Raw genomic sequence first — 20602 nt, 5'->3', positions numbered from 1 at the left:
TAAGTGTCCAACTCTTGATTTCAGCTCAGGTCATGATCTCAGGGTTGTGAGACCAAGCCCCACACTGGAAGCATGTAGTCTGATTAAGATTCTCTCTCTCGGGGTGCCTGGGTGGCACAGCGGTTAAGCGTCTGCCTTCGGCTCAGGGCGTGATCCCGGAGTTCTGGGATCGAGCCCCACGTCAGGCTCTTCTGCTATGAGCCTGCTTCTTCCTCTCCCACTCCCCCTGCTTGTGTTCCCTCTCTCGCTGGCTGTCTATCTCTCTGTCGAATAAATAAATAAAATCTTTAAAAAAAAAAAAAAAAAAAAAGATTCTCTCTCTCTCCTTCTGCCCCTCTCTTCTGGCTCATGCGTTCTCTCTTACTAATTGTATAATTTTTTTCAGACAAATGAAAATGGAAATATAATAACCAAAACTAATGGGATTCAGCAAAAGCAGTTGTAAGAGTGAAGTTCACAGCAATAAGTGCCTACAGCAAGAAATTAAAAAGATCTCAAATAATGAACCTAACTTTATACCTTAAGGAACTAGAAAAAGAAAATGAAGCCCAAACTTGGTAGAAAAAAGGACAGAAAGATCAGGGCAAAAACAAATGAAATGGAGATTAAAAAGACAATAGAAAGGATAAATGGAACTAAGAGCTGGTTCTCTGAAAAGATACATAAAATAAGCAAACATTTAATTATACCCACTAAGAAAAAAAAAGAGTCAAATAAAATTAAAAATGAAAGAGATGTTGTCAGAACTAATAAACAGAAATGCAAAGACTCATGAGACTACTATGAACAAATATACACCAGCAAGTTAGGCAACCTAGAAGAAATGCATAAATTCCTAGAAACATACAACCCTCAAGACTGAATTGTGAAGAAACGGAAAATCTGAACAGACCAATTACAAATAAAGAGATTGAATTAGTAATCAAAAACCTCTTAACAAACAAAAGTCCAGGGCCAGATGGCTTTACTGGTGAATTCTACCAAACATTTAAAGAAAAATTAATACCAATCCTTCTTAAACTCTTCCAAAAAATAGAAAATGAAGGGGTACTCCCAAACTCATTTTATGAGGCCAGCATTACCTTGATACCAAAACCAGAGAAAAGGAAAGAAAAGAAAAGAAAAGAAAAGAGAAAAAAGAAAAAAGAAAAAAGAAAAGAAAAGAAAAGAAAAGAAAAGAAAAGAAAAGAAAAGAAAAGAAAAGAAAAGAAAAGAAAATTACAGGCCAATATCCCTGATGAACATTGATGAAAAAATTCTTCAAAAAAAAAAAAAAATTGCAAACTGAACTAAACAGCACATTAAAAGGACCATGCACCATCATCGGTGGAATTTATTCTAGGGATGTGAGGTTGGTTCAACATCTGCAAATCAATCAATACGATATACATTAACAAAATGAAGGATTAAAATTATAGGATTATCTCAAAAGGTGCAGAAAAAGCATTTGAGAAAATTCAACAGCCATTCATGATAAAACTCTCAAAGTGGCTATAGAGGGGGCATATCTCAACACAATGACACCATATGCCATATATGGCAAGCCCATAACTAACATCATACCTAACAGTGAAAAACTGAAAGTCTTTCCTCTTGGAACAGGACCAGGTTGCCCACTCTTGCCACTTTTATTTAACATAGTACTGGGAGTCATAGCTAGATTAATTAGGCAAGAAAAAGAAATAAATGCATCCAAATCAAAACAGAAGAAGTAAAACTGCCTCTATTTGCAGATGACATAATAAAAACCCTAAAGACCACCAAGAAACTTAGAACTAATAAATGAATTCAATAAACCTGCAAGATACAAAATCATTATATGAAAATCAGTTGTGTTTCTATACACAAAACAGAAAAAGAAATTAAGAAAACAATCACATTTACAATTGTATCAAAAAGAATAAAATACCTAGGAATAAACTTAACCAAGGAGGTGACAGACCTGTACACTGAAAACTATAAGACACTGATAAAGGAAGTTGAAGAAGACACAAATAAATGGGAAGACACTCAGTGCTCACGGATCAGAAGAATTAACATTGCTCAAATGCCCATATCATCCAAAGTGATATACGGACTTGATACAATTCCTATCAAAATTCCAATGGCAGTTTTCAGAGAAATAGAACAAACAACCTAAAATTTGTATGAAAGCACAAAAGACCTCAAATAGCCAAAGCAATCTTGAGAAACAAAAAAGTTTATGTCACTGAAGTGACTCTTGGTGATCTCTCTGGTAGACTCAGGATTGGGCAGCTTGCCAGAGGAAGCATGTGACTAGAGAGCTGGAATTTTCCACCCTACCCACCCACCCCAATCTCTGGAGAGGTGGGTAGGATTGGAAATTTTGTTTAATCACCAATAACCAGTGATTTAACCAATCATGTCTGTGTAGGGGAATCTCCCTAAAAACTCCTAAACAAGGAGGTTCAGGGAGCTTCTGGGTTAGTTAACACATCCAAGTGCTGGGAGGGTGGCATGCCCAGAGAAGGCACAAGCTCCATGCTCCACCCCACACCGTAACGCCCTATTCATCTCTTCCATTTGGCTGTTTCTGAGTTGTATGCTCTATAATATACTGGTAATAGGAAGTAAAGTGTTTTCTGAGCATCTGAGTCACTGTAGTGAATTATCAAAACCAAGGTGGGGGAAAGGTCATGTTAATCCTCAAATTTCTGGCTGGGCAAACGTGTGAATAGCTGGCCACCCCACTGCAGCTGGCAAATGAAATGGGGGCAGTCTTGTGGGAGTGAGCTCTTAACCTGGGGGGTCTGATGCTAATTCCAGGGAATTACTGGACACCCAGTTGATGTCAAAGAATCAGAGAACTGATTGGCGAGAGGGGAAAAAAACTAAGAATAATGAACAACCTCCTGCCAACAAATTCACAAATATGGAAGAAATGGACACGTTTCTATGAAAGACGACTTACCGAACATGACTAAAGAAGAAAAAACATGAATGGTCCTATAACCATTAAAGAAACTGAATCAGTAGTTTAACTTCTTCCCACAAAGAAAATACTAGACCCGGATAGTTTTAAAAGTATGTGGTTTATTTTTTTTAATTTTTAAAAACTATTTTATTTATTTATATGATAGAGAGAGAGAGCACAGAGGGAGAGTGAGAGGAAGAAGCAAACTACCTGCTGAGCAGAGAGCCCAACATGGGACTCGATCCCAGGACCCTGGGATCATGACCTGAGCTGAAGGCAGATGCTTAACCAAATGAGCCACCCCGGCGCCCCAAAAAGTATGTGGTTTATTTTTAAAATTTAAAAAATTAATTCTGACATTATCTTAAATTTTTTGGAGAAGAGAAAAAGAGGAAAAGTTACCCCAAGTAATTTTATAAAGCCACTTCAGGCATACTCCACAGAACATCTCCCTGATTGATGTTTTTCCAGTAAATGCCCTCTCATACTTAATTCTCCAATGTCATACAACATACATATCTCTCAAAACAACACTTCAACTGAGATTTATGTAGGAAATATTTTATTTAGCACCCCAAAACTCCATATAACATTTTTACCAATAACAACAACAAAAGTGTAGGAAATGCCTTGAGTTACACTAGAAACATTTGGTAAAATGTCCACATCATGTCAGCAAATCAAAAAGCATACTGAATATCAATGAAGGGGATATTCCACATAAATGCTACTGGTGATAAAAGAAACATTAAAATATCATCCCTTGTGTGAATCATTCTCTGTCACATTTCCACAGTGCCCTTCATATTTCCTATTGCCCTTTTGTCCCTAGTCATGCAGAATAAGAACTAAAATGGTTGAGAAAGTGTCAAGGAGCTCAATGGAGAAGGAAAAAAAGCAAGCAGAAAAGCAGTAACAATGAGAGTATGTTACTGCTGACAAAGCGACTATTTGTTAACAGCTATATTGTTCAGTGATTCAGGAAGCAAAGCTTTGAATATTTACATCCCAACGTTACTTAATAGAGGTTTGCTTACCTTATTATAGTTACATTTTAGGAAACTGGTTTGGGTTAACAAGTAACAAATTACAATGATATTATTTAAAATAAAAAGAAATAGGCTCCCAGTTAAGGTTTTTGCAGGGAACATCTGATTTTCAGAAACAAATTAGTAATATTAGGTAGATATCTATATAATTGCACAACAAAACTATCAAAGACAGGATGAGAAAGATAACCACAGTCCCATCGCATCCATAAATGCAAGTGCAAAAATTCTAAGCAATATTTTTTGAAATGACCAATTTGGTGTCTTTCAGAAATGGCAGACTGACTGCTTCAACATCAGAAATAGCATTAATGCAGAGCACCTGGCTGGTGCAGTCGGGTAAGTGGTTAAGCATCTGACTCTTGGTTTTGGCTCAGGTCGTGATCTCTGAGTAGTGAGACCGAGCCCTGTATCGGGCTCTGCACTAAAGCGGAGTCTGCTTAAGAGTTTCTCTCCCTCTCCCTCTTCCTCTCTCCCTCTGCCCCTCCCCCCTGCTCTCTCTCTCTCCCTCTCTCTCAAATATTAAATAAATCTTAAAAAAAAAAAGAAAATTGCATTAATGCAATTCACCACATTAACAAATTACAAGAAAAAACATACATTCATCTCAACAGAGGCAGATAAAACATCTAATAAAATTTGACATGCATTTATGATAAAAAAAAAAACTATGAGCAAACTAGGTATACATGGAAACTCCCCTAACCTGATGAACAACAGGAAATACATAAAAATGTTATCCACATCATACACATGTGCTGAAACTTCAAAAGCATTCCTTTAAAATCATGAATAAGGGGCACCTGGGAGGCTCAGTCAGTTAAGCATCTGCCTTCAGCTCAGGTCATGATCCAGGAGTCCCAGGATCGAGCCCTGCATCGGGCTCCCTGCTCAGCAGACAGGTCAGCTCCCTCTGACCCTTCCCCCTCTGCCTCTCTCGCTCTCACACTCAAATAAAATCATGAACAAGACAAGGATTTCTACTATTGTCTATTAGACACTCTCCTAGACGCCCTAGTTTGGACATTCTTTGCCACACACACGCACACACCCACACACACAATATAAGAATTAGAAAGAAAGAAAGTTTCTGCAGAAAATATGATTTTTTAAGAAGAAAATCCCAAGAACTTTACAAATGACTTTAAATTACAAAAAGTATTCGAATTATTCATGTCTATTGGATATTAATTCACATCTATAGCACCCACCATAACAAACTTTGACTCTATATGGTTAGAATGAAATATGTACAGTTTATCTGCAAAATCTTATTTATGTTCCTGATGAGAACACTGGAGTGGGACAGGAAGGAGTGGGGTAAGAAAAACAGCTCTTCTCACTCTGCCCCTTACAGGATGTGTTGGTTTTTCCTGCTGCCATAACAAATTCACACAAATTTACAGCTCAAAACAACACAAATTTATTATCACACCTCTGGCTAAAATCAAAGCAACTGCAGGGCTGAGACTCTAGGGGAAAGTCGGTTTCCATACTCATTCAGGATGTTGGCAGAATTCAGTTCCACGCAGTTGTAGAAATGAAGTCCCTGGTTCCTTGATGTCAGCTGAAGGCCAATCCCACCTACTAGAGCTGAAACTGCATTCTTTGGCTGCAAAGATCTTCTTCCTCCCGTTTCAAAGTTAACAGTGGAATGTTGAGTCCCTCTCCTGCCTTCTCTTCTGCCACGTCTCTAATTTTTCTGCCTTCCTCTTCAATTTTTATCTCCCTATATCATGGTCCCCAACATTAATCATCTGCAAAGCCTCTTTTACCCTATAATGAAACATCCACAGGCTCAGGAGATGAGGATGTGGACGTCTCTGGGGGACCATGCTTCTGCCTACCGCACAAGGAAACCCAGCTACTTCCATGTCTGCACTAACACCACACGTAGCCCCAGTAGGTGGGGGGAAAACTAGGTAGAAAATATCCTCTATATTTCTCTTGCGTCCTGGCTTAATTATTGGCTTTTCCTTATTAGGCTATGTGAGGTTGAAGTAGACAGGAAGATGAAGAATTTAGAATAGATTTCCTGACACCAATCTAATCCCGTAATGGGAACAAATGCCTCCCCTCTATCTACTCTTGAACCATTCAGAGTTTTGGAAAGAAATATAAAGGGGAGAATGGAAAGCATAAGGTGGGAACAAAAATGTCAAGCCATTAAGAGAAAAACATCAGCATATTTCTCCTTTCCTTAAGAACTCAACCCAAGAAGATTCCATACCTGGGGTGGGGGTAAACAAGAGGAAGAGCCAAGCTCACGAGAGTCATTTGTTGTATGTTACTATGTAACATGATTCCACAAGACTTTAATTCTTTAGCACGTGGTTCATTGGTATAGTTATCTTATAAATGAGGAAACTTGGGGCTCAAAGAGGTGGTTATTTACCTAAGAGAACAAGTGTCAGAGCTAGGTGTAAACCCAGGTCTGCTGGCTGCTCCAGCTCAAGGGAAACTCGTTCCTCTCCCTGACTTTCCCTAGCAAGAAGGCAAGATTGAGATTTGTTATAAACCCCACACTGTACCATTCGATGTCTTGAAATTATACTCCTAGAAGTATCCTCCTTCCCCAACCTTTTCTCCCCCAGATGTTACAGCGACCTCCTAATAAAGGTCTTCGCTATTTCCTTTCTTGTGATCATTACACATTTACTCCTTCTGTATGTCTCCATTGTCCTCGATTTAAGGGTATCATTCCAGCTAGTCCTTGTGTGAGTTGTGGGCTTGAATTTTACCTTTTTCCTTTCTTCCTTATCTCTCTCTTTCACTAGCTTCAAAGAAATGAGGAAGAGTCCTAGGATGTGGCCTCTTGATGAGTCTCTGCTAGGACCCACAGGAGCAAGGAGACCCCCTGTCTATATCGCACAGCAGATCTCACTACAGTCTCTATTCCTTCAATGCATTAGGGGTATGAGGCAAAAAGCCAATTAACAACTTCTGCTTTATTTCTGGTAATCGTTAACCAACTCTAAAATTTCAGCAGAAGATCCCAATTCCTACTGCAAGTACAAAGCCTCATATGATTTGCTCCTACCTGTCTCTTCCGCTGCATCTTACGCCACTGTGCACTCCTCACGCTGCTCCAGCCACACAGGCTGCTTCCCAGCTCTGGAAATGGGACTAGTCTGAACGGAAATGGGCTGGAAGTATAAAATACACACCGGACTTTTAGGCAAAATACATCATTAATATAGATCATTAATCATTAATGATTTCCTATTGATTCCATGTTGTTACTACTGAGATGAACGTAACTTGCTCCTTTTTACTGTTTTGTGGCAGTTCGAACACCTGAACGGGATTGGCGGTCCGCACCGTTTCTGTGGGACAGGCTGTTCGACCGCACAACCTCCTTCTGTCTCCTCCTCGGCACTTACGCTCTCTGGACCCCCAGTGTGCACGTCACCTGTTCAGCGCCTTTCCGGCCCAGCCAGAACGTCAGGCAGGACCCCTGCCCCTCTCATTCCCACCTGACCCAGGCACTGAGGTGGGAGCCTGAAGCGAGTTAACAACTCCACGAATCTATTCTTTGAATGAAGAACCTTACTCTTCCTCAGCCGTGGAGAACACGAGTTCTCAAGTCCTCTGAGCTACCGAGGCTCAGCGCGGGACACAGGCTCCCGACACCGCGAGGGCTGGGGGCACAGCCACACCGGAGGACGCCCGCCCGGGCGACAGCGCCGGCCGCACGACGCACAGCGCGGACCGCACGCCCTCCCGTCCGTCTTCCTCCCTGGAGCCGCGCCCCCCGGCCAATCGCTGCGCACTTCGCCCTCGCGCCACACGGCGGCGTCTCGCGAGGGCGCGGCGGCCAGTGGTACAGTCCGTCCTCCCCCGCCCCCCGGACAGTGGGTCCTTCCAGCCGTAGAAAAGCATTGTGGGAGCGGCGGGCGGCCTTTCTCGCCTGTGCGCTGGGGCGGCGGCCGGCTGCTGTGCGCCTTCCGGGATGGCGGGGGCTCGGCGTGCGCGGCTTCTTGGCCTCCGACGCTCCAGGGCGCTGGGCCCCTGAGGGTGGTGAGACGCCTCTTGCAGCCGGGCGGGCCCTGAGTCCGTGGATTGCGGAGGGCGGCGGCCTGGCCTCGGCCGCGTTGCCGCGGGAGGCCGCGAAGAGGCTCCCAGGCTGGTACCCACGCCAGGAGACAGGACATGGGTTTGAGTGCGTTTGACTTGATCGGTCATCGACCGTGTGTCAGGGAGGTTTTCAGATGAGCGGGGAATTCTCTCGTGTGAAAGAGGAAGGCCGCACCATAGGTAGGCATGTATGCCTGCTGCATCACAGTTGGAATCAAGTCCCCGTAGGAGTAAAGTGCGGTTTAAGGTTTAGATCTTGACAATTGTTTCAAGAGGCAGAACTCGGCGAATGAGTGTCGTCCGCTTTGCAGGTGAGTTTGCGTGTTCGTGCGAGAAAAACCAGTTGCCTCGCAGCTTGAAAGTTTTAACCACTTAAAACATTTTAAATTGGAGTTCTCGTTACCTAGGCTGGGGTTTGAAGTGTAAAGGAGAGAATCTCCAGCTGGAATTCATCCCCTTCCAGGTCTAACCCACAGAACAGTTCATCAACCAGTCCGTGATGGGGTTAGCAACTTTGTGCCATTCATAGAGCAGTCCTTACGCAGTTTTCTTGTAGCCTTTGTGTTGCCCATTCACTTTTGGAAACTAGTGAATGTGGTGTCAAAAAAGGCGTAAACTAAACACTTTGCAGCCTTTTCCTGCCTTTGAATTTGATGTCTTTGGTGTCGGAGCTGCGTAAGTAACAGATGATGCTTTTACATTACTTTGCACATGTGATTTTGAGTCTGCCAACGCGAAGTGTGTATGTTTTTTTTTTTTAAACGATTTTTAAATTTTGTGCAGGTGAAAGCTGGATGCTTGAAGCTAAGACGGCTGCTAGCTAGCTGAACACTGGGAGCACAAAGGTGACCTAAGGTAGGGTGATGCTACCTTGTAGTTCTGTCATAAAGCGGTTACTCATAATGCAAATTCTATCTAGATTGGGGTGCCTTTTCTAATGGGTGTTAGCGTTAAATTAGTATTAGTACTGCAACAGCTGTAGTCAACAAGTTGAAGTTAACAGCAAATAGGGTAGCCTTTTCCTAGCTTACATTTGAAATTTTAAGATAACGTGTTTCTGTGTGTAGTACCTAAATTTCAAACACTTGGCCAAATCTCAGGTGTGTTTTATGCGGACATTTAAAGCTGAGTTCAGACCTGCATAACTTAGTGTAATTCAGAGGGGTATGAATTGTTTAATTAAGCTATGATACATGTGAATATTTGCGTGTCAAATTGAGTGCTTTATTTTGTTTTTTAGGATGTCCTTGATGAGGAATTCAAAAAAACATCATGACAAGAGTTGCTTGGATCATTTAAAACTTCCAGGAGTCTGAGGGGTACTAAAATTACTGCTTTTGGACAGTCTATAAATAAATACACACTTAAAACAGTAGGGTTACAAAGAAATATTTCACTGTGCTTCTTGGAGGTTTGTGTATTATGTAATTAACTACCAGCAAATAGCATTCTTCACTGAAAGATCAAAGGGAAAGGGAGGGTTTCTCCTTCCTCCCCCAGCAACTTCAAAATGGTTAAATCTCATAGATTGATATTCAGTGCAACCAGTTAAGGATAGCCTTGTGAAATATCCAGTTTAGCCACACCCAAAAAGAAATAAGTGCTTTCTTTCAGTGCCTTCTGCATGATGAACAAATAAGACTAGTTGGTTCCTAGGTCACGGGTGTTCTACATTGTCGCTGCATTTTTATTTTTACTAAGTGGCAGTCGGTATATCCTCTGCCTCTACTTTGCAGGAAAGAACAAATAGTCTGTCTGAGCATTCAAAAAATTTATTGAATTTTTCAGTAATGTACTAAGAAGTGGGAACACAAGGGTGAGCAAAACAGTTCCTCCCTTTGGAAGCTTAGAGTTGAATGGCAGAAATGTCATCGCAAATATAAAACTTAACTTTGTGAGACAAGTCCCACGTGTGAGTTGACCAAGACAGGAAAGCTGAGAAAATGGTTGAGCCTAAGGGTAGGTGTCACTTTTGGAAGGCGAAGTTGGGGATGGCATGTGCAGAGGCCTTGGGCTAGAAAAGGTCCAGATTTGTGACCGTTGTAGTTACTTTCCTTCTTTAAGTGCCCTGATTTAGACAAGAGTTGAGTGCTTAATGAGGCTTGAAGGTGGCCATTAGCTGAGCCCAGGATATTACAAAATGAGCCTGAACAACAGGTAAGAGACCAGATCACTTAAGGCTCTGTTTACAGCAAAGGGAATCCTAGGGATAGTTAATAACTGTCAGAAGAAGGATGCGGTGGGCCAGTTGGAGAAGACTGTCTAGACAAGAGACAACCACCTTGGACCAGGGTGGTAAAATATGTGGAGATCATTAAGCTGTGGAGGGCAAAGCTCACAGGACTTGGTAATAGGGGAGGCGTCTATAACGACTGCCAGGTGTGTAGTCTTGCACATTCACAAGCATAATGGTCCTAAATCCAGCCAAAGAGCAGCATTTTAAACTAGTTGAGTTGGGATTGCCTTTGAGACATCTAAGTGGCCTGGCAGAACACTGGTCTGTAGACTAAGCTATAGGAGCAAACTTTAAGGCTATGGGCATAAATGAGACCCACCTAGCGGGAGAGGGCTGAGCTTTGAGAAGCTAATGGTGAGGTAGAATAGCATCTTACTGAAGAGTAGTTAAGGACAGCCAGAAACGTAGAAACGACGGAATACTGCACTAAGAATGTTGCAGGGTGGCCTGAAAGTTACCCTTGGGCTTTGGTACACAGTAGTTTTTAGTGAACTTTGTAGTGGAGCAGTGGGGCAGAACCGGAGCGGTTTAAAGTCAAGATCAGAAGATGGATTGAGGACACAGGCTACAGATAACCCTTTCAATAAAGTGGGAGGGAAAAAGCTGGGGAGGGATTTGTGGTTGTGAAAGTTGGTTGGCCTTTTTTTAGGTGGGAGAGTTAATAGTTTAAAACCAAGTTGAAAGGGATAAGGCTAAAGGAGATTGGGCTCCAAAGCACAGGTGCAGGGACAGTAGTAGTGCTGATGGCAGCTCTGGAGAAGTTGGAGGGAGAAGGTGGGATGTCCTGCATGAGTATTTCTATTTTCCCTGTAATAGTCACCCTCAAATGGGGAGTTAGGTAGCTAGGCAGGATGGAGGGACCATTTGTGGTTGAGGGTCATGAATTTATAAGCTGAGGTCAACTGAAATCCACACAGTCTCTTTTCTGAAAACACAAGGACACCAGAAATTAAAAGCAACACTTAAAAAGGTTTTTACATTTGTAAATTACCAGTGGAACTTAATGCCACAAAATACAGTATTACAAAGAACATATTTATATGAATAAAAACATCTGCAGTCTGAAAGTGATGTCTCAGTCTTCATACATCTGTGCACAGGCTGAGATAGGCCTAGAGTTGGGAAGAACCTTTTCATCCACCTGGTGGGCTGTTGCACAGCCAGGCAGCTGCACACCAGGATTCCAGAGCTTTGACTGGAAGCATCTGATCTTTGTTGTAGACACAAGATACTCAGAGTCTCCAGGAAGGAAAATAGGGCATCAAGTGAATGAGTTTTCACAAGACTAGTCCAGTTAATAAAAAGGCCCTTCAGTACAAATACGCTATTAAACCTTTAAAAGATGGAACAGGTTCGATTTTTTTTTTTTTTTTTCTGAAGAAACACTTGCAGGTCCAAAATACTTGAATAATTACAATTCACAGTTTAAAAGTGAAGGTGGCACACACCCTTCCCGCCCCCAATCCCAGGCCCTTCTTCCCTGGCATCAAGTCTCTATCTTGAGGCGTGAAGCTTGGACAGTTTTGACTGTTTTTGCTGTGTGTTTTCCAGCCAGATTGCTTGTAGATGTCTGAGATTTTTCTTCAATCAGGCTATCTTTAGATCCATTTCTTCTCTAGAAAAAAATACATTCAAAAGATAAGATTGAGAAAAGAAACCCATGAAATCAATTTTAATACATCAGAAATTAAGACCTCAAACCACAAAATATTTGAGCTTCACAATATCAAAAGCCATTAACAAATACAATAGTTATAACAGGAAGATTGCTTAAATCTTCAATGTAAAGTTAAATCCTAGTAACATGCATAATACACTTTATGCATGAAAATTAGTCCTCAGTACGCCAGTTGTCATTTTTCTATGTTATTCTAAACTAAGCTTCAAGGTTGAATCAAGATCATTTTAGAGTATGGGACATCTGTTTGAAATGGAAGATTTCTAGATAATCAGAACCCTGCAGTGTGTCAGAGCAGGGGAATGGAAAGCTAATACAAGATGTGGTCCATATATACAATGGAATATTACTCAGCTATCAAAAAGAACGATTTCTCAACATTTGCTGCAACATGGACGGCACTGGAGGAGATAATGCTAAGTGAAGTAAGTCAAGCAGAGAAAATTATCATGGTTTCTCTCATCTATGGAACATAAGAACTAGGAAGATTGGCAGGGGAAGAGAGGGATAAAAAAAGGGGGGGTAATCAGAAGGGGGAATGAAGCATGAGAGACTATGGACTATGAGAAACAAACTGAGGGCCTCAGAGGGGAGGGGGGTGGGGGAACGGGATAGACCGGTGATGGGTAGTAAGGAGGGCACGTATTGCATGGTGCACTGGGTGTTATACGCAACTAATGAATCACTGAACTTTACATCGGAAACCAGGGATGTACTGTATGGTGACTAACATAATATAATAAAAAAATATTATTAAAAAAAAATAAAAGAGTTAGAAAAGGAACAGGGAGGTTACCTAAAACAAGCACTACCTTGTAAATTAGTCTACCATTAAACCTGTCCCTTTTGCTTGCATATCTTAAGGAAATAAAGTGAATCAGAGTCCATCATCCGTCCCACTTTCACCAGCCTTCTGCATGAGGAGGTGAGGTGTAGGCAGGCCATGCCACAACCAGACCTCTGGCACCCTGGCAGACATGCAACTTCCTGCTTCCCTGTGTCACTCAAGTCCTTTCTCCACATGGCAACCAGATCAATGGTTTCCTTTTAGCACTTAGAATAAAATCCAGACTTTCCATGGTGTCTAAAGCCCTGTGTTATCTGCCCCCACCCCCACCATGCTCAGACCACACGGGGCTTTCAGCTCAAACACACAGGCCCTTTACAGACTGTTCTCTCCCAAGTTCCCTCTGCACATGGGTGGCTTCTGTCCTATAAAGCTTTCAGCTTTATACCTTGGTTTCTGAGATGGCTTCCTTTGACCACTCTTACCCCTGTAGGAGGTCACCTGTTGATTTTCTAACTCAGCCCTTTGTTTCTTCATAATGCTTACCTAATTTTTTAATTTTACCTGTTTACTTAATGTGTTCCGTGTGTAGGCCAGGAGTCAGCAAAACATTTTTCTGTAAAGGGCCAGATTGTGGACTACATCTGGTTGTTGTTACATGTTGACCCCCCCCCCTTTCTTTAAAACAACCTTTAAAAATGGAAGGGCCATTATTAGCTCCTGGGCTATACAAAAACAGGCAGACCAGATTTAGCCTATAATCTCCTGACCACCCAACCAGTGCCTGTCACTCTTGACATGTGCTCATTAGATGTTTGTTGAATTCAAAGTCAAAGGTACCACAGAGACAAGCTTAGAATCAGTGCCATTGGTCAGGTCAGAGGATGCATGGGAGTTGTTCTTGTATGCAGCAAATGGAACTATTCTTTCAATGTGCATAAGTTTGAGATTCCTAAGTGATGGTGAGTAGGGAGTCTAGAGTAATTGGAAAAGCAAAACCACAATAAAATAAGATTCTTATTTTACTGAATCCAACTTTAAGTTTTAAGACAAAAAGTTCTGAAAAATAGTGCTTATTTATCCTGAGTAACCCTAACAGGTTATTACCTACATTGCACAAAAATGCAAGTTTAGAAGTTAAACCGTTTGTCCAAAGTCAAACAAGTGCTGTGTGGAGACAAGGAGACACAAATGCAGGTCAGTCTGAATGCAAAGTCTAAGCTAATCTTGAATATAAATTTTTAAGACTACTATTGAAACAAATTATTTGGGCAACCTGTTATCTCTCCCAGATCTATCTAGTCAAAAATGAGGCAAACTTTAGTGGAAGTTGTGACTAACCACCCAGGTCTCCATTCTGGACTGAAGTGTCCACTCCCCCAGCTGCTGGGAGTGTTGGCTGCTACAGCTCAAAAACTGAGTCCTTCCCCAGAAACCCCCCTCAGCCGAAGACAGCCCCTTCCCCCGGGGAACCCCTTATCAAGTGACTTGCTGCATGGTGAATATGAGTGTGTAAAGGCCCAAGAGCTTTGTGTCCAGGTGGGAGGGGCTGGATGGCCCATCTCAGCTCTAGAGCTCCCTGTGCAATCAGATGATGCTTTATTGGGCATACACCACACACTTCCACTCTTGCCGTCTTTCACTTCCCAAGTGTTGATTCTAAGAGTGCTTTCTAATAAACTTCCTCCATGTAAACCTCTATCTCAGAATCTCCTCGGGAACCTAACTGAAATCAGCACAGGCCTTTCTGTCCCTGCTCAAGTCAATGACAAAAATTAATCAGGAGAAACAAAGGGCAGCGTATGGCAAGTACCGCTGGAGTCCATTTTCTTAGGTTGTCCATAAACTCCCTGAATTTACATACTAAACTACATATGTGCTTACATGCATTTTTATGGGAGAGAAACAGCAGTTATAATTGCTTTCCAAAGGGATCCAGATCTAAAAACTGAAAACCACAGCACTGCAAACAGTGGGCTGACCCTGACCCATTATAAACGTCAACTTTGTTCATAGAGCGATGGTTAACCAAATAAAATCCATCCAGTGATCTTACACAACCTCCTTTTTTCTGTCTTACTTACCATGAGAGATGGTGTCAAACACCTTTGCTGCAATGTGTTTGCAACAGTGCTCCCCTGATATTCAGCTGAGCGTTAAATGGATTTTGTTAAGGCAGCTAGATGCTCTACTATGCCCTTGAATTCCCTGTTAACCACATTTTTTTTAAACATTTCCAGAACAAAAGTAATTCTCTTTGATGGAGAAGACAGAAATAAAATAGGACTTGAGTAATTCTCCTGTCTCCAGTTAACAATAGAACATCTGCCTGCTGTGAGTCTATCACTTTCTCCTTGCTTCTCTGGCTCAAAAAATAGCTAAAAGATTTTTTTTTTTTTTAATTAAGTGAAGCCATCGTTTCTTCGTTCTGGCTCCAAACAACCTTACCATCTTTGTTATCCCCGGCTCTGCTCCAACATCAGATCATCTGAGACCCTGCACTAGCTCTAGCTCACTTCTGACGTAACTCTTCCCACATTGTGCCTTGCCTTGATCACGTAACCCTCCTTCCTTCTTCCACAAAATTACAGAATCTCCGAGTGAAGAGAGTCATTGCCCTATTTCCCCAAAAGAACTTTCAGAAAAGTGCTTCTCAAAAATTGTCATCAGTACCAACCCCTTAAAACTATTACCAACCTGATGAACCGTGGAGCCACCAGAACCCTGAGCATCTGACGAACGGGTCACAGGAAGTGGAGGGACGAGATCCGTTTTTGAACTGCAGAGAATTTGTTTTAGAATTAAGGATTGAGACAATACCTTGAATCACAACCTTAGCTGGAAGAGGATTTCAGGATGAAAAGCATGTTTTTACACCTTTGTATCCCTCACATTGCCTACACAATGCTCTACACAGAGACGTGTTTAATAAATGTTTCTGAATTAAGTTGAGCAGGTTAAGTAACTTGCTCAAAATCACAGCCAATAAATGGAAGAACCAAGAATAAAACAGGTGTGGTTCCCATATGCTTTTGTTACTGTGATACGTATAAATGGCTTTTTGACTTGTTTCCAGAGAAGCATTTACTAGCCATTTATTCTTTTTCTATAAACCTATGGAGCTATAAATAGCCAGGCTCTACATTTTACAAACAAAACAAAAAATAAAACCTGGCCTATACCTCTCTCTACTGGGTTAGTCTATCTCCCAATTTATTAATGTTTACTAAAATTTTGAGCCTTAATTCAGAGTTCAATGATTAACATTCCTACCTAGCAATACCAAGTACATGATGCATAATTACTCCATTAACATATTCATTTAAAATATAGCACCTATTGTGACCCTAGTGTGAGATATGGTCACTTTCCTCAAAAAAACAAAAAATGAACAAACAAAAAAACCTAAATACAAATAAATGACTGCAACATACATTTGCTGTAGTAAAAGAAAATGTCATCAGATCAGAAAGAAACTTATGCTACTTCTCTCAAATAAGGATGTATTCATAACAGAATAGTTCATACATTTTTTCCTTCTAAAAGTTTCAGTGCAGGGGTGCCTAGGTGGCTCAGGAGGGTTAAGCATCTGCCTTGGCTCAGGGCATGATCCCAGGATCCTGGATCGAGCCCCGCATCAGGCTCACTACTCAGCGGGGAGCCTGCTTCTCCCTCTCCCTCTGCCATTCCCCCCACTTGTGCTTGCTGGCTCTCTCTCTCTCTGTCAAGTGAATAAATAAAAATCTTAAAAAATAAAAATAAAAGTTTCACTGCATAGCTTGGAGGTGCCATGATTTAGCCTAAGTATGGTCTAGATCTGTGCCATCCAATATGGTTGCCACTAGCCATACAGGGCTATTTAAATTTAATTAAAATTAATAATATTAAATTTTCAGTTTCTTAGTCTCACTAGCCACCTTTCAAATAATAACCGCAGATACAGAACATCTCCATCGTTGCAGAAGGTCCCATTATACTGTGCTGTTCTGGAGCTGGAGCCATGAAGGGAATGATGAACTCAAGCTTGCCTACTTACTTCACCTCCGAGAGAACAGATCGCTCTCCATCTGAACACTGGGACCGGCGATACTGGCGGTAACTTCTCGGTGAATGGGAATGCCTGATGCGGATTGGGTCACCTTGAGTCCTGAACGAGCAGCCAAAAATGTAGAAAAATACCAGGAGTCAGAACAGGATAATTTGGAATTTTCCCTTAATATGGAAACCACAAAGAAGTAAGACTTTGAGAGTTTAAAAAGAACTTGATCCCTCTGAGCTTGGAAAGCCTAAGTTGGCTTAAATTTCACAAGCTAACAACAGAAAACTGCTCCTTTCACCATACATGAAAATGACACTCGAGTATTTGCATGTATGTGGGTATACATATATATTCTTTTAAATGAAAAAATTGTAATGAAACTATTCCCAGTTGAATTTTTTCCGAAAGTGTGGAAGAAAAACACCTACAATGCAGACAAAATGGCATTCCTACCAGAAAAAGTTGGTCCTTGTCCTAGCTACTGATTAGCCTGTCATTAAGAATTAAATCTTTGGCCCAAAGATAAGGAGAGGTAGGAAGGGGAGTTGGGGAGGGTGTGTATCGACCTGCTGTTTGACCAGAGCGGGAAGCAAGGATGGGTTCCAGAGGGACATAAAGCAGTGCAATAGAATCCCACTTTCTCTTAACTAATTACAACAGGGTAGAAAACAGAGTAAACAGCTCATCTCATGCTGCATCCAACACTGAATGATGATCAGGGAGTCCTGTTACGCTTCCATGAAGCATTTCATTGTGCTCGTTCTAAGACAGGAATTGGATTGGGCTTATATGACAGGATTTGTGGCCAACATAATTCTCTGGGCGTTAAAGTAATGAATAAGAAGAAGCATTGTTACCAATCAATGAATATCTCAAAAAAAGAATTTTTATTTTAAAACTGACATTAATCATCAAAAGCCCCTTTGCAGCTACCACACACACAGGCCATTAATAGAAGATGGTAGTGATTGTAGTGCAGAGTAACGATGAGCTTGAATACACCCTTTCCTACCCCTTTCCCTAAAGTTTTAATTTTAGTTAAAATGCAAAGACAAATTAAAGCACTTCATGGAACACCACTGAATAGTAAGAATGGATTATTTTTAAGTATTAATAAACCTTTTGTGAAAAGATTTTCAAAGACATACGCACTCTACTTTAGTATATGGAATCTCTTTTAATTGTTCTTCAGACAGTCCAGAAGGATCCACAAGTTCCTTTCTAGAAGGGAATGTGCCAGAAAATTAAAGTTATGATGCTGATATAAATACTAATACCTTTCACCATCAGCAGATCAGTTTTGCCTTCCTAATCTTGTCCCAAAACACAATGTTAGTAAAACTAAGAGAAACATAAGCGAGGAACAAAGATTAAAAAACTAGAACGTATTCAAGGATAAACGGGAAAAAAACCCTTTTCTGTTTTTCTATATCCAGAATGTAGACTCTACACCCATCATCTCCCAACAAAAAATCTGCTGCTGCCCCTATACTAGGCATCTTTTCCTTCTGAACCTGTTTTCCTTGGTATTTATTTGTAAACTATTGGCCCGTCTGGGGCCCAATTACAGGAGAGGCTAACGCGTCTGAAGACAGGACTACCTGTAGAGGGCTGCTGGCCTGGGAAGGCACCACCATGGGAGGGCAGTGTTCCACATACTGACGGCAATGAAGGCTGTGACATGCTTCAGCCAGAGGCTGCCTCCTGGTGTCCGCAGTCTTCCTTGTAAATGCCTTAACACTACATGGGTTTTAAAACAAAACAAAACAAAAAAACCAGAACTTACTGAATATGCTTCCATAACTCTTCTTTTGCTTGGATATCAGGGCTCCTCCTATAAATAGAAAAAAACACCATTCATCTCTGCAAACATGCTTCATCTAATAATCTCACAGCTAACTTGAGCGCAGCAACAGTAATAGTTTTCAGACCGTTAAGTTCCTATTTGACAGCTGGGACCAGACAAGGAAAGACTGGGCAGGGAGAGCCCATGTGGGACAGTATAAAGATACCAGATCATTTCTCTACTTGCGCTACTGAAGAGAAATCACAGAAAAACCAGCCATAACCAGGCAGGGCTTTATTTGATGAAAGAACTTAGAAGTTCAGGAGCAAATCCACACACACTCCAGTGGTGATTTCACAGTAAAGATGATTCAGGGCTTCTCTTTCTGGTCCTTCTGCCTATTTCTAAGTAAAGGCAAAGAACTCATCCTGATTCTATTAATATGGAAGATTCCCAACATGATCTGTGATTACCTAGTGGAAGCAGCAACCACAGGGAAAAGGAAATGGTGGGACAGTCCAGACTAGGCTGACTGTGCCAGTGACCCACCTTTCATATTACATCTGATGTTGTGGTTCTGGCTCAAAGCCTGGACCCAGAAATGCTGGAACCTCTGTGTGGCTCGTACTGTCACCCACTATATGCCCTTCTCCATCCCTATCTACATACCCCACAAATCTCTTCTCCAAAAGCTACTTGAGTAGAAATTATACCAGTACTTTTAACTTCCTAGAATGAGAAATCTGAGGTCAGCGTTCATGTGTCCACCCTCCCCATAGTAGCAATGAATACTAGAAATCTATTAGCACTGAAACTGTTGCCACAGAATGGCTTTTTTTCCTAGTGAGGAAATGATAAGCTTTCATTCATCCTTTCAACAGAACCAAGGCCTAATAAAGGCCCAAAGGACCCAAACCCTAACAATTAAAAGGCCTGGAGGTGTGCAAAGCCATTGCAATACTCTGTCCTGTGGAATTTTACATTCATAATCTGTATCAACATTTTGGGCTCAATATCACTTTCAACATATGATATTATCCTTGCTTGCATTTTTCTCAGTTAATGAGGCACCACTGAGGCATTCTGGTAGGGCTTTCTGAGCCCACAGAATACAACAAGCTACTTTCTAGCAATTAAATTGACCAAGTTTTTCTTTTTCCTTTTATGGGGAAAAAAAACCTGTAAAGGTCTTTTAATTAACTCAAAAGGAATCAAAACACGGAAGATGAGGGGATGAAGCCTTGGTCTCGAACATAGAAAACGTGATATTGTTAGATGTTGATCTTGTTATATATTAAAATAATACGCTTAAAAAAATTGTAAGAAACGCTTCTTTGGGAGGATTTTCTGTAAGAAATCTGCCTTTCCTACATTTGGCTGGTGTGATTCAATAGAAAATATGTTAACCCATTAAATGACACTGCCAGAGAAGGTGCTAATATTAAAAAGCACTAAGTTATTTACTCCATTCCCAGAGGAAAGATGGTTCTGTTCTAACTATACACCATCTGATTCTCACAGAAGGTCACCCAGCAGTCTAAAGATTTATATCACATCTAGGTTAGGAGGCCATCTATTGATAATCCTCCTTACCTCTGGAAGAGCAGTAGTGTGGCTATCTTTGAGTTGAGCTGGGTTCCTCAACCTCAGCACTACTGGCATTTTGGGTCAGGTAATTCTTTGCTACCGAGGGTCGTCCTGTGCATCAGACGATGATTAGTAGCACCTACGGTCTCTACCCACAATGTTACTAATACCTCCCCAGGATGACAAGCAAAAATATCCCTAGACATCGGCAGATGTCGCATGGGGGGCAAAACTGCCCGAGATCAGAAATGACCGGTCAAAGGTATGACCTGAAAGTAAAGTGGCTATGGCTGGGTGGAGGAACTGGGAGGCCAGGTCACTGCAGAGATCCATTATGTGGATACTGAAACAGTGTTGGGAAGAATGACAGCAAGGCAGGAACCAAATCTTAAAAGAATTAAAGAATGAGGGAAGAGATGCAGGGCACA

General features: G+C 41.4%; 1 protein-coding gene, 2 long non-coding RNA genes and 1 other non-coding gene across 7 annotated transcripts in view; 2 read left to right on the top strand and 2 right to left on the bottom strand.

Moving 5' to 3' along the window:
* Positions 1–7714, bottom strand: part of LOC123779319 (uncharacterized) — a 61050-nt gene extending 53336 nt beyond the window's left edge. Inside the window, exons 1-2 of the long non-coding RNA XR_006776167.2 lie at positions 7538–7714; positions 7025–7130 (exon numbers count right to left, since the gene is read on the bottom strand). This is a non-coding gene — a long non-coding RNA (uncharacterized LOC123779319). The remainder of the gene's footprint in view (positions 1–7024; positions 7131–7537) is intronic.
* A 164-nt stretch (positions 7715–7878) lies between these two features.
* Positions 7879–9450, top strand: LOC123779310 (uncharacterized). The gene is made up of 3 exons (XR_006776165.2): positions 7879–8372; positions 8845–8916; positions 9302–9450. It is a non-coding gene; the product is annotated as an uncharacterized LOC123779310 (long non-coding RNA).
* LOC123779325 (small nucleolar RNA SNORA13) lies at positions 8616–8749 on the top strand. Its single transcript, XR_006776175.1, has one exon. It is a non-coding gene; the product is annotated as a small nucleolar RNA SNORA13 (small nucleolar RNA).
* Positions 9451–11246: 1796 nt separating the features above from the next.
* The window catches only part of EPB41L4A (erythrocyte membrane protein band 4.1 like 4A), a 243723-nt gene continuing 234367 nt past the window's right edge, over positions 11247–20602 (bottom strand). For all 4 annotated transcript variants that reach the window (XM_045777279.2, XM_045777280.2, XM_045777281.2 and 1 more), the window contains 5 exons: positions 18588–18635; positions 17954–18022; positions 16799–16909; positions 15460–15541; positions 11247–11912 (listed from right to left, as the gene is read on the bottom strand). In XM_045777279.2, the coding sequence (XP_045633235.1) occupies positions 11784–11912; positions 15460–15541; positions 16799–16909; positions 17954–18022; positions 18588–18635 (439 nt within the window). In that variant the 3' untranslated portion in view covers positions 11247–11783. The remainder of the gene's footprint in view (positions 11913–15459; positions 15542–16798; positions 16910–17953; positions 18023–18587; positions 18636–20602) is intronic.

The sequence above is a fragment of the Ursus americanus genome, chromosome 5 (genome assembly GCF_024610735.1).
Source record: "Ursus americanus isolate L20-20 chromosome 5, mUrsAme1.1.p, whole genome shotgun sequence".
In the NCBI taxonomy this organism is placed as follows: Eukaryota; Metazoa; Chordata; class Mammalia; order Carnivora; family Ursidae; genus Ursus; species Ursus americanus.
This window is presented reverse-complemented; position numbering and strand designations above follow the sequence as displayed.